We start from the raw sequence: 13,731 nt of genomic DNA, 5'->3' as shown, positions 1-13,731 counted from the left end.
TCCCACCACAGAAGTCTATGAATCAAGACACAAGTGATAGAAAGGAAGGGGAACACTGGTGGGAACCACATTATTCCTGGGCAAGTGAAATGATGAATAAATCTAGAGAACAGTCAGGAGGGAGAGTTCCTTTTAACAAATGGGCTGGTTCTTTCTCCCCATGATCTATTCTGGGCTTTCTTCCCCCGCCAACAGTGAACGGACTAAATGCAGTACCTGTCATGGCTAGCTCTTTACATATTATTTAAAGGATACCAAAGTGAATTACTCTTCTAGAAAAAAAATAAAGCAAAGAAAATGTATTTAATTTTGAGGCCAATAGAAGTTTCTCTTACGTTCTCTTTGAACTGGATTTTATCTTTGTGAAGCAAAGCTGTTGAGTTTAAACCATGAAAAAGTCTAGACACTTTTATTTTAAAGAATTGAAATACTAGTGTATACAGTGTTTGCTGGCCTCAGCATTTCAAACCAATAATTTTTAAAGCATTCCCTTGACATTAGACTATGATAAATTTGAAATGTTTGACTTTGAGTTTTAAAAATATTTGCAGTACTGACATTTGGCTGAATTGTGGTTAGAAACCTCACTGTAGATTATTTAATTTCAATTATTTTAAACTATGCCATTTTAAATTGTTACCAAATACATTTGGCACTGTTGTTAATGTTATTAAATTTGAGACTCTTAAATAATTAATGTTCTATTTAAATCATTTAAAAAAACTTAACAGGGAAAAATAATTATTCAGAAATCCTGTTATGATGCATGGCTCATGCTTAGCTATGATGCGTGAGAAGCCAAAGCTGAAAATAAAAATGAAGTCCCTGTGAGCTCCATTCCCTCTTGCAGGGACTAACGACAGCTTATGCCTTCAAAGGGAACCTCCTTAGAGTGGAGGGGAGCTGTGGGTATCTATTGAGAATTTAGGATTGGAAGCCCCCTTTGTTCCAGAAGAGCATTGTAACGGTGCACATTTAGACATCAAAGCATTACTTTATGAGCACAGGCGTGTTTTAATGTCCTATTACAGTCTGTAGACCTGCTCCTTTTGATAATGAAGATGTTGTATCATCAAGCCTAGCCTGGCACATACAAAACATATGCTGGCAGGTTATTAAAAATTTCAGCTTCTTGATGAAAGACTATCCTGCAGGCTAAGAGTCCAGAGAAAGACTCCATTCTGGGAGAATTATTAGAAATGAGAATATGACTGTAAGCACTAAATTATGTTAATACTTACAAATGGCATCATTTGCATAGCAGTTTGTGACACGATGCCGTGATTTCTTTATTGGTATGTCATAGGCGACAGATGAAAGCAGTGCTGTTTATGGGGTGGGAGCTACTGTGGAGTCTTATGCAGATGCTGGTCTTACAGGTAGGTAGGATTCGGTGTAGACATAGATAGACAACATAAAGACCATCTCTTTGTCCACTCTAATTTTGAACTGACCTTTGGCTGGTTGCAGTTGAGACTTGAAACACAGTCACATGAGTTGTCAGATGCTAAAAAGCCATAGTCACCCTTGAAAATTCAGGATCAAGATGTAGGAACCTCTGGAAAAGCAGAAAGGCCACAATGGAAATTAAAAAAAAAAAAGAATTTTCATATTTTCTCAGAGGCTGGTAACAAGCTTCTGCTTGTTATCCTATTGGCCAATGGAACCAGCTCCCCTTGCTCCACCCACTGGCTCCTAATAAGCTCAGTTGTGGAGTACACAGCACTTGCTAAGGTTTCTAAATTCTTACACAAATGCACGGTTCCTTGCTTCTGAGTCAGGGTATTGTTTTTGGTTTGTTTGTTTGTTTTTTTGTTTGTTTTTCGAGACAGGGTTTCTCTGTGTAGTTTTGGTTCCTATCCTGGATCTTGCTCTGTAGACCAGGCTGGCCTTGAACTCACAGAGATTCGCCTGCCTCTGTCTCTTGAGTGCTGGGATTAAAGGTGTATGCCACCACCGCCCGGCAGAACTGCATGTTTTTTAAAGACTGAATTTTTTAATTTTATCTGTATTGGTGTTTGGACTGCATGAATGCCTGTGTACCGTGTGTGCCTGGTGCCTGAGGAAGACAGAAGAGGGCATCTTAGAACTGGTCACAGTTATAGCCACCATGTGGGTGCTGAGAACCAAACTCTGATTTTTCGTTTTTGGTTTTTGTTTTTTTTTAACCTTTCCTTGTACGCTACTTTGTTTTACTGCGTTAGAGTGTTAGACATTTGGTATTAATTTAAGATTCACCCAAAGGGGAAGATCCTAATTCAGGGTACCCAAACTTAGAAAGGCAGAGTAATCTGTAATCATCATTCCATCTTCTTAGAGAACTAAGTCAGTGAACAAACCATTACAAGGGAGACCTGCCTACCACACTGAGCTCAGAACAACTCCACTGCCTCTGTGGAGCCTTGCAGGCAGTAATGGGGACTACTTGTAGGGGACTGACCTAGGTGCCTCATGGAGAACAGGGTTTGGCTTTATCAGGTGAGCTCAAAAAAGCCACTGACTCATCACCACAGAATGTTTAGTGAAGTTAAAATATAATAACAATATTAAAGATATGTCTAACCAAATAAGTGTAAAATCACTTTCTCATTGCCTTCACTTTCCTGACTTAATTCTCAAATGTGTATCAGCTCTCATTGCCACAATAATTGTAAATATGCTAATTAAACATAAGATCTTAGCCATTTACCCTGTTTATTCACATTCATCACAATTAATGGCTGCAGTTACTCCATTTTATTAATTCTAATATGCTAAACCATTCACCTGTCTGAAAACTTAAGCTCATCTCCAGTTTTGTTTTGTTTTTGTTTTTAAATTGTGGACCAGAGAAAAGCTTTGTTTTTAGTTTTAGTGTGTGCCAAAAACAAAAACAAAACAAGACAACAAACTTCTGTTGAATTTTTCTAGGAGAAAGACCCATGAGGAGAATGCTGTATGAAGCAAGAGGGCTTTGGCTCCTGTTGTGTGTGCTGTTTGTAAGAAGGTGCTACTGGATTCCCAAAACACTAGCAGAGCACACAGAACAAGGGAAGACTTCCTTCAATTCCTAGAGAAGCACCTCACCTTAGGTCTGGCCTTGGGGCCATGCCAGTGCTGCTGCTCTGGCTGATTTTCTACTTCCCATAGTCTTTCTCAACACACAGTCACTGCTCTAGAGTGCTTCCCTTTCCCACAAGGCAGTGCATTGGGAGGGGAGGGGAGGGGAGCTGTCAGTATGCAGACCTCAGCTTCATGCGAGGGGCCTGCTCAGGAGTCCCTGGAAAACCTGGCCGCCTCACCACATGCATAGCTGTTAATGTGCACAGCTGACAAAAGAGAACTTTATATATTACCTTGTGCCTAGTCATGGGGATATGCACTTTGGTGCCTTTCTCGATTTAATACACTGGCATAGTCATTTGAGTCTACCTGTAAACTATCACAAAGTGTTGACTAACCCACCTTCACAATCAGATGCAGCACTAAAAACAGGATGAGCAATTCAACTCATTTTTTTTTTTTTTTTGCATAAGCCACCAAAAATTTTGGTTTGTTTTTACTTATTTTCAGACATAATTCAGGTTTCCATGGTAAGCACTTTTACAGGAAAGGAGTTGCAGTGGGTGGTATTGAGAAGTACAAAAGTGAGGGGCAGTTGGCTTCACAAGGTCCCGCTGCTTTACCTCCCTTCCAGCCTGCTAGGGAACAGCCATAACCAAATTACTAGGCTCTCTAAGCTGCCATCTTTATCTGGAAACAGATAACAGTACACCTGTCTCATGAGGCGGTGCTGAGAATTCAGTGAATCCTGGGAATTGGCTAGCAATGTTCTTAGCATATGAAAGTTTAAGACATTGTTGCTTTTTATTATGCATATTAATTAAATTTGTATTAGAAGAAAATACAAGAAATACTGAGTGAGTAAATACAAATCAGTTGTTCTTTAGCAATTCAGAAGGTTCTTTAGAAGGCTTTTGTAGCCTTAAAGAATACTGTAGCATGCTTCAATTATCATTATACAAGATGCTGTCAAAAATTCAGAATGATGATCCAATTGTCCCTATGCTATGATTTTCCCAATGAATGCCTTTAAAAGAATAGCCCTTGATAGCAGCCTGGCCTCTTACCATTTGAAAGTAGAAAACAATACGTGTATTGTAGCTTTCTCCATGTTCAATAAAGAGGCTTGATAAAGTAGAGATTATTCTGACCAAAACATTGAGTCTGGATGCTTCATTTTCTGGTTCCAGTTGGCATATTTTCTAATTAGTGTAACAGCACGTCACCACGATCATTGGAAAGTCTTAATCATTTACATATTTTTTTCTTAGCTCTGAGAATGACTTAGAACGTTTTCTTCCAGTTCAATGGTTATTTTCATGGAGCTGCCAGGGTTGAGTTTGAGGTACTTCTCTGTGCCTGAGGATGATGACAGGAGAAGGAAAATTGCCTCCCCAGTTAAATGAAAGCCAGGGTACCCCTTCTGAGGACCTATAATAATCAGCTATACAAGCTGTTGGCTTGTGTGTCCTATTGATTTAATATGCTTCTAATCAGTACATAAAGCTATGGGCCTGCAGTGTTAATTTTTCATATGCTTACAAAGTACCCTTTGATTTTCTGTCACACGTTAATTACAGCGTTTTGCCATTAAATAGGAAGCTTTGTGTAAACTAATTACTAGGTAATCATTGTCTACTGCAAGCGTGCTGTTTGTACCTTTTATTTTATTCTAAAAATGCACAGATCTCACAGTCTGGAAACACTCTACCTTCCAGCCATTAGCTCTCACTAATTCATAGCATTATTGTGGAGAGTGGAGGAGTTGTAATTGTTGTGGTATCAGAGCTGTTAATTACCGGAGTAAACAGTTGAAATGGTGCCAAGGTCTATTGTACAAGGCAGAGAAAAGGAGGTTTAAATGTTACTCCCACCATCTGGGGACTGGAGGAGAGGCAAATGCTTGGAAGCAGTGGCGAGGCACGGCCGCCGCTTCAGCTCCAGGGTTGGCGGCCATATGGATCCAGAGAAACTGGAATCAATTGAATTTAACTGCCAGTTTTTCACAATAACAGCGTGGAAGGAGGGAATAAAACAGAAGATGAGAAGAAGGAGAATTGGTTAGTGTTTCATACCCAGGAAGGTCCTGCTGGAGTGCTTTTGAAATTGTCTGCTCTGGTGAAAACCGCAGAGCAGGCTCGGGCTTTGGAATGGATTCAGAGTGAGCTTTTCCTCTCTGACGGCCACAGTGCCATGTGCTTCTGGTCATCTGTCCTCGGTGCCCCTTGGTGAGTCAGGGATGCCCTTGAGAAGTCTAGGACTTTCTGTCTCAAGACAGCCCCCCACTGTGGGACTCACTGGTCTCATCCTGTGCATGGTCTGTAGAAAGAATAATCAATTTACAATGCTGCTACATCTTCCTGACTCCTTGTATGCCATGTGTGGAAATACCTAAAAAGGCCCAGCTCTTCTCTTGATTGAGAAACGATGTTGCTTGCCCATTCCTTTCTTATAGCATTAAATACAAAAGTCTCTTGATAATCTCTCCGTTTCATTCCTGGAATTCAGTCTTTCCCCACACTTGAATGAGAATCAAAGCCTGGTCTACAAAGCGCATACCAGGACAGCCAGGGCTACACAGAAAAACAAAACAAAACAAGAAGAAAGAAAGGAGAATCAAGTCCAAAGGGCATGCAATTTCCTTTTGTCTTCACTCTGCAATTAAAGAGCTTCCGTCAGCATCCACCGTTTTCCCACCAGCCTTAGTTCTCTATGTGGATAGGAAGAAACCTGTTTCCAGAAGTAACAGTTATGGCTAATTCCACTTATGGTTGATTTAAACATAACGTGGTTTCTGTTTTAAAATATTGGAAAATGTTTAAAACAGTCATATGTATTTGCTGGTTGTCATTCTTACAGTTCAGTATAATTTCCTGGAAAACTCTTTTCCAGTGGTAAGAATATTTGTCTAGCACCAGTCATTTGCTGCGGTAACTACTTTTCAGTATCATTCCCCAAACATGAACATATCCTTCTCTTTTTAAACCACCCTGGATTACTGTATTTATTTCTAATCGTTCCTTTAGCAGATGTTGAAGTAATTTGGGGTGTAATATAAACAACTCTTTTAAAGAGAGAAATCACAGATACACCAGGAAAAAAGAGGGCAGTGTATATCAGGCTTTTATAATGGCAGTTTTGTCAGAGGGGGGAGAATTTTCTCTCCTTTTGTGTATGTGCAAAGTTCAATTGAGAATTTCTAGAAGCACTTAATCTTTATCTGTGGAAACCCCCAGCATGCAGCACGACAGGAGGAGCCTAGAAACAAACAGACAAACAAACAAACAACAACAACTACAAAAGCCTAGCTCCCTGCGGTGAGGGGAAGGGAAACAGCAGTGTGCGCACTGGAAAGTGGAGAGGGAACGAACTTCTCCGTGTTTGTGGTCGCGCTGAAACAGTTGTGCTGAGCTTTGGAATAGAAGCACAACATATGTGCCTCAGTTGGACAAAATGCTTCTCAAGTCACATCAACTGCTAGGCCTGCATGTTGGTGCAAGGTGGAGGTCTAGATAATGAGGGACAGACTCCTCGAGAAGCAGTGAGTGGCTAATGCTACGTAAGTATGGAATTATATACCGTGTTTTCAACATTCTGTTTAATGAGCGCTGCCACCGCAGCGAATCACTTGCCACACACCCGAAATGGGCCATTAGCTATCAAGGGAAAATTGTCTTGGCTGCTTTTAGCAGATGGAGCAAATATTTTACAAAGCAATTTTACATACCAAAAACATTTGTGTGCTTTGGTAATGCTGGTTGTTTTACATTATGTTACCTTCTACTGCAGCATAATTTTCCATCTCATCGAAGGCAAACTTGGCATTTTTGATTTTTAAATTCTCCATTAACAATTAAACATGGAGTATTAAAGCTGTCCTTAAACTTTAAGTAGGTATGGGAAGTAGTTTTTGACTTGCTGGAGACATTTTCATTTTTTTTCTTCATCCTTTCAACATATTTTTGCACCCTAAAGAGGGACTGTTCCTAATGATCTTAGTGGAAGGAATGAGTGAAAACTTTACTACTGACTACAAAATGAAAGTAATCACCATGTGGGGTTAGCAGAGCATCCACTAGCTTAAAACTACCATTATGGATTATAGGGACATGCTTTGGCCCACCCATTTTTTGCATCCATTTAAAATGTTTAAGCTTCAAGTAACAGAACCTCAACTCAAATGGCTTTTCAAATAAAGAGAAACTGGCCTTGGCTATATGGAAATCCAAAGTCTGTTCTGGCTCCAGACAGTAATGTCACCAAAGACCCACAGTTTCTCTCCTTTGGACTATGCATAAGGCTGGTTCCTTCCTAAGGCTAGCTTCCAGAATTTGTTCTTGGTCCAGGCAATAGAAAGAGAGATCACCTCACTTGGTAGCAACTCAGATCACACACTTTCTTTCCCCAGGCCCCAGTAAGCATTTCCTAGCAAGTGATTGGCCTCATTGGGTCACATCTGTGTACTGGACCAGCCGCTGTGTAAGGGCAAGGCTACATTTCTTTGGAGGTGAGAGTGGAATCTCCCTCAATCAATCTTCCATAGCAAAGACTAGGGAAGAACAGTTCCTGAAAGGAAGTGTGGGGTACCCTTAACCTGTAGACAACAGCAGATATCTATCCTATAATTTTTCCATATTTAATATCACATCTGTAGTTGATCTAATCTGTCCAGTGTGCCGGACCCATTGATGGCAGTTACAGGCACAGATCCCACTTTACTATGGCACACTGGTAGCAATTGAGTTTAAACCCAAGTTTTGCTACTTCCTAGCTGTACCACACTAAATAAAGGTAGTACCTCTAGATAGTGGCTGTAAGAAGGTAAATGTAGGACCCCTGGCACATGGCTGTAACATGTTAAACTTTCAGTAAGTGAAAGCTATTATTTCACCTTAAAAATGACCACAGCAATTTAAAAAAAAATAAGCAGTTTTAAGTTCATCTTTACTGTGGAATGCTGCTTCCGCCCACCTGTGTCACCAGCCGATTCCAATCCCAACACTGTTCACATTACACCACACGTCTGCCTGAACAGGAAGGGGTGTTCAGAAAAAAAGCCAGAGAGCTCCTGCAGCCTTGCTGTGTGATGTTACATGAGACATTTGCCCCAAGTAGTCCATGGGTCCCCTCTAAACTGACAGTCTTACTGAGAGTCCTAGTCTGTCAGCTCACTGTCCTACCCTTCTGACTTTGTGTCACTGCCTAGGCCTCCTGTCAGGGTTATCAGAAACACCCACGAAGCAGAACCTTCTAGGTAGTCTCTGGAATTTCCTTACACTCTGTCTTAATCAAAAGATAAAGAAATGTTTCTTTGATTTTCTTTTGAACATCATCAAACGATATCTGATGTTGGATACTAGAGTTTAATGAAGAAGTTATTTTACTTAATAGACCACTGACAGTTCAGCCAAAAGGCTGCAAAATGAAATATGAGTTTTAGTAGGATTGAGAGTATTCTATTTTGGACTCCTCTTTCTTCTTCTTCATCCTATACACATACACACACACACACACACACACACACGCACGCACGCACGCACGCACGCACGCACGCACGCACGCACATATGCACACGTCACTAGAAATTTTCTTGGGTGGGAAAATTAACTCTCTAGAGTTAGAAGTGTCTTTTGTCATCAAGGGCAGCATTAAACTGAATGTGCTGATGGCTTCCCCTAAGATACTCTGCATTCCCCTTCAGTCAACAAATCTGTTCCTTCAAATTTGCATTTCCTTGACAGAGAAATAAAGCCACGAAGCATGGTCCAAGCTTAATAGAAAAGAGTCTCTAGTTTATTCACTCAGAACAAGAGAAACCATATCCTTCCTGAAGATGCCTTAGAACTTTCCAAGTCATTATTATTATTGATGAACTCTAAGAGATCATTCTGGGCTCTCAAGAACAGATGCTCACGTCTATGCAGTGACGAAGATGGGCTGAAGACTAACTAGGAAGTGCCCTACAGCCAGTTTCAGAAGCCAACAGTGAGTGCACTCCTAGAACCAGTCCAACCACGATGAGAGGAAAACCTGGAATCCTGACAGTTTTCAAAAAGTAAAACATGATTTTCTACCATTTACCTATGGTTCACAAGGAATATTATTTTCTAGCCCACACCCCAGAGTCACTGACCCTAAACAACCTGTGCAATGTGGACAACAGGATCTTGAAACACTGATTTGGTCACTCATTGCCTTGTTCTAATTCACTAGACAGAACTCTTTAATTCCACATCATAAGTTTGTAAAAAATGTACTTCTGTTCCTAGCTTGTGATAACAGACAGACAGACATATGATAAATAGACTTACACATGTTGTGCACACTCTCCTTTACTTGAATGTATGAGCTACAAGCCCCACATTAACATCATTATATACTTATTATTTTGTAGAGGTGAGGGAACAAGTCTCTCTTCATTGGCACTAAGGCCATAGGTACTAAGGTATTAGTTAAGACTTAGACATCCCATTAGAAAGAAATTAGATAGTTAATATTACCCTCTTTGGCCCCTATTATTCTTCACCATGTCTTTTCCTTAGAGAGCTAATCATGACCCCAAGATGCCTCTGAGTGCCCCAGCTTCCCCACTGAATGCTACCCTGTCAGCGCCTTCAGTTGATGGGACATGAGGCATCCTCCAGACTCCTGTAGCAGATTTCCCTTTTAGAAATCTACCTCCTTGTTGTGGTTTTGTGCACAGTGCAATGCTAGCCATTGTAGCAGAATGGCTCACTTTGTAAGCAGAAGTAGTAGTGGCAGCCTGACACTGTGTCCAGAAGCCTTGTAAGTTAATTATTGGCTCTCACATATGTCGCAACTGAGGTGACACTCCATATATGTCAACTCATTTATCTTTCTGAAGCCGCCCTCAGAGGCAGGGAGTCCTGTGAAATCCACCCAAGAGGAATTGGTGGTTCTAAAGTAGCCAGTCCTTCAGGTGGTTCCTTGGAAGTAAGGAGGAGTCTATTGAGAGATTCACATCTTCTTTTATTCTGTAGCTTCAACTATTAAGGACCATCTCCCCATGTTCACTAAATCAGGATTCATATGCAAACGTGGAGCATTCTTCTCCTGGGCATGGGAGGTTTGCCATTTCAGAGCTAGAGGATGTGTGAGTGGTTGAGGAGGACCCCTGACTATAGCAGAGAGGAAGGCTTCTGGGAGTAAAAGACGAGGAGGAGTGAGCTAGGGAGGATGACCGAAAGTCTGCGGGAGGCAAGACTACATTAGTAGGGACCAGGCTGTTTGTTTGTTTGTTTGTTTTGGAGGTTAGCACACAAAGTAATGGGCTTCCTCATGGCAACTGTAGACCTGTGTGCCATACTTAGTCTCCTGCTGAAGAGCTGGCATCTCCCTGGTCCTCAAGCTAATGGAGACACAGGTTCCAAATCAAGCTGCAGGGCTTTTCATCTGTGCCTTCACTGTTTCCTCTCCATTTTCCCTTTGCAAAAATAGCCCCCAGCACATATTTTTTTCTTCTCATGCAGTTACTTAAATGAATATATAACTTCCCTTCAAAGTGGGGAGGGGCAGAAAAGGCCCTTTAATCAAGGCAGAAAAAAAGAGAATTCTCCACTTTTCCAAGAGAGGTTTGGGCTGTTGGGTTTCTTTTCTCTGGCATCATTTTCCAGAAAAGGGCAGAATCTAAAGCTACACACACACACACACACACACACACACACACACACACACACACACACACACACACACACATGTCCCCTTCAGAGACAGTTTTCTTCCATGGAGCAGAATGTGAGCTGAAACGAGTGTGAGACCAGAGACTATGGGCTGTTCAGAGAGCAGAGGGGCTCCCTGAGCTGGAGCTGCTTGCTCATGATTTGCACATGAGTAAGCTTCAACACCATCAGTAAATTTACAGTAACAGTGAGATTAAATGTACAATGTACAGGGTATGAAGCGGGGAAGGGCCCATTGCTTTGACTGGCATTGTCCTTGCTTCCACATGACAAGGCAAAGGTTTACTGCATGAGCAGGGTTCCCCAGCTCTTTCCAGCAGAACTCTGTACCTTCTGCTGGCAAATCATCCTGAAATTGGGGTAGGCCAGAGCACTCTGCTTCTGAGTGTGTTTTTGTTTTGTACGTCAATCACTTACTATAACTAATGACACAACCCACAGGAGTTTCTGGGTAGTTGGAAACAATTCAGATTATTTGGACCTGCCTATCATATACTCTAAGCTGTTTGTCTTTTATTCTGGATTTTCAGTGGGCGTTGAAACAGAATCAACCAGATGTTTTAAGGAATTGGGAGATAGCATAGGATAAAGGACAATCACTTTTTAATGTTAGGGAAGTTGGAAAAATGAGTATGCAGATGATTTCTATGATTACAACCAGCCCCATCCCTAGAGCTGATTCTTACAATTTACTCAGTGTTCACTCTTAGATTCATAGTTTGCCTGGGACCCTAAAGCAAGCTGGAGCTTTGCTTGTCCCTGCTGTGCATTGTAACATGAATACTGACCACCAAAAGTGCTTGTATGCAGTGCCCTACCCTGCATCTGACAGAAATAATGTCTGAACTGTGGCTTCCATTTGAAAAGTTTAGTGAGTCTTCAGAGCATTATAACTTAGGATAGAAAAGAAATTATCATAGCAAGTCACACCTTTTATAGAAAAAGATAGCCTTCCTATTGATTAGAGAGATTTCTACTGTTTTCACTCCTGATGGGAGGCTCTGTTGTCTTTGGATCATCTCATTGATGACGGGGCCAGCTAGACAGCTAGACAGGTGACACTGTGATCTGCAGGGACTTCAGGTTGACTATGACTGACCATAGAACATGTTCCCAAACTTAGGATGTCACCTTTACAGTTTTAGCCAAGAGTTTGGTAGGCTTTCCCTACCAACACTATCAAAGGCAGCTACCCACCAAGAGTGGGCACAGACTAAAGAGAGTACCAAAGAAAGACCTGCCCAACTCCATTGTTCCTCCTAGGCTCAAGTACAGTTAGATTCCTAGAACAAAAGCTGTTCTCATCTAAGGAGCTAAGGGACAAGCTATTCAGCTCTACATTTTACAGAATGAGAAACTGAGACTCAAAGTGGAGAGGGAGAGGACTCTCTGCAGGTCAGGCTGCAGTGGGTCTGAAGCCTGGGCTCCGGAGGACCAGCACAGGGTGCCTTTTGGAGACAGTATGCACAATTAGCATTGATTTCAGGGAGGGGGAATCACTTTGAAATATGAAAAGTGAAATGGCTGGAAAAATAGAACAATCTCAAAATGGCTTTCTGGCTCTGGGTAAACAGTAACCACATTTTTTTGCCTGTTGGAGGCCTGGTTTTTAATCACTCCACAAGCAGTTTTCATTTCTGTAGTAAAATTGCTTGTGGTTCTATTTAATTTGTTTCTGCAGGAGCCAGCTCTGGTGAAGATCTCCAAGGAGCTGGCGGGCATTTTAGCACAGCACGTACAGCTAGTCAATGAGAAACAGTTCCCGACGTGGAGGAAATTCCTCCAAACGTTTCTCTCTCAAGGTAAATAAGACTGTAAAGTTTCTACTGAGGATCAGTATGTACCAGCTTAGGTTCTAGTTCTGGGGCAAGCCAGGGCCAATCCAAATACTCTGCATCAGCCGGTGTTGGTTTAGGAAATGTTCCTGCCGCTGACTTTGTTCTTTTTCAAGCACTGACTAAATATTTATCTTGCACCCAGCCTCTAAAGTAAATAGGAACTGAGCATGCCAAGCATGCCATGCAGAACTTAGTACTCTGGGCATTTCTTAGACCAGACTTGTCTTGAGCGAAGGCTCTCCATCTGAACCACAAGTGATCTTGGCAATCCTCAGAGACCCAGTTTTCTCAGTTACTTACTGAATATGGTTGTTGGGAAAATTCAGGAACAGAAACAGAAACATGTCTATCACAGACTGATGAATCAAGGCCTTTATTAAACCTAGTTTCCTCTCCCACTTTCTAGGAGAGCAGGAATGGCCTAGCTCAGAAAGGTAACATTTTCAAACCAGAATCCTCTATAGACTAGGAATAAAACGAGCCTCCATTCTTTTTATATTCCTCTCCTTCCTCATCCTCATTTTGTAATGACATTGGGAAGTCAATGATGAATGAGGGGATGAACAGAACAAAGTTTATGTGCAGTCCTAGAGGCCTCTGGGGTGCCACACAAGGACACATCTAGGCAAAGGCTCTCCCTCTCTAGGAGGTTGCAGTATAAGGCCCACATAATCAGCTTAGCATATTTACTTGCTGCTGTCAAGTGATGGTGGTAATAGTACACTGGCCTCAATATACAACGATAAACCGCTAATGCTATCGTGTTATAATGACAGCACAGCAATGGTAATAGCACAGTGATGAGATCCACTGAGCACACAGTAGGTGTTATATGACAATATCATCCTAAGTAGATGCATATCAACTTATGTCATCCTCCTATCAATCTCATGAGTGGGTACTGCTATAACCCTTATTTGAAGCACAGGGAGCGCAAGGAACAAAAGATTAGATCACCCCAAATGATCTGCCAACACATAGATGAGCCCATAAGAGTCTATCCCTAGGTTTCTGCAGGAGTCTTGGCCAGAGCCAGTGCGTCTATTCATCAGGAGCATGACTCAGCCCTATGTATGAAAGGGTTTGTCAGAAAGGACAGGCCTGTTGGCTGTTGAATACATTGGCTGGGCAGAGTGTGGCAGATGCCCTAT

At 41.7% G+C, this 13,731-nt stretch overlaps 1 protein-coding gene and 1 long non-coding RNA gene across 39 annotated transcripts in view; one reads left to right on the top strand and one right to left on the bottom strand.

Annotated features, from left to right (window-relative positions):
• LOC107402197 (uncharacterized) overlaps nucleotides 1-4,246 on the bottom strand; it is a 60,160-nt gene extending 55,914 nt beyond the window's left edge. Inside the window, exons 1-2 of the long non-coding RNA XR_006074170.2 lie at nucleotides 4,110-4,246; nucleotides 1,455-1,558 (exon numbers count right to left, since the gene is read on the bottom strand). This is a non-coding gene — a long non-coding RNA (uncharacterized LOC107402197). The remainder of the gene's footprint in view (nucleotides 1-1,454; nucleotides 1,559-4,109) is intronic.
• Iqch (IQ motif containing H) overlaps nucleotides 1-13,731 on the top strand; it is a 183,348-nt gene that overhangs the window by 113,024 nt on the left and 56,593 nt on the right. For 35 of the 38 annotated variants that reach the window (XR_013052779.1, XR_013052776.1, XR_013052777.1 and 32 more), the window contains one exon: nucleotides 12,424-12,544. The exons of the other annotated variants lie outside the window; for them this stretch is intronic. Coding sequence is in view for 29 of the 35 variants with exons in the window: in XM_076576479.1 (XP_076432594.1) it covers nucleotides 12,424-12,544 (121 nt within the window). In the remaining 6 variants the exon portion in view is untranslated. The remainder of the gene's footprint in view (nucleotides 1-12,423; nucleotides 12,545-13,731) is intronic. 38 annotated transcript variants of the gene reach the window in all.

This window comes from Peromyscus maniculatus, chromosome 7, assembly GCF_049852395.1.
Source record: "Peromyscus maniculatus bairdii isolate BWxNUB_F1_BW_parent chromosome 7, HU_Pman_BW_mat_3.1, whole genome shotgun sequence".
NCBI classification, from domain to species: Eukaryota; Metazoa; Chordata; class Mammalia; order Rodentia; family Cricetidae; genus Peromyscus; species Peromyscus maniculatus.
The sequence above is the reverse complement of the archived record's forward strand: the minus strand, read 5'-3'. Positions and strand labels throughout refer to the sequence as shown.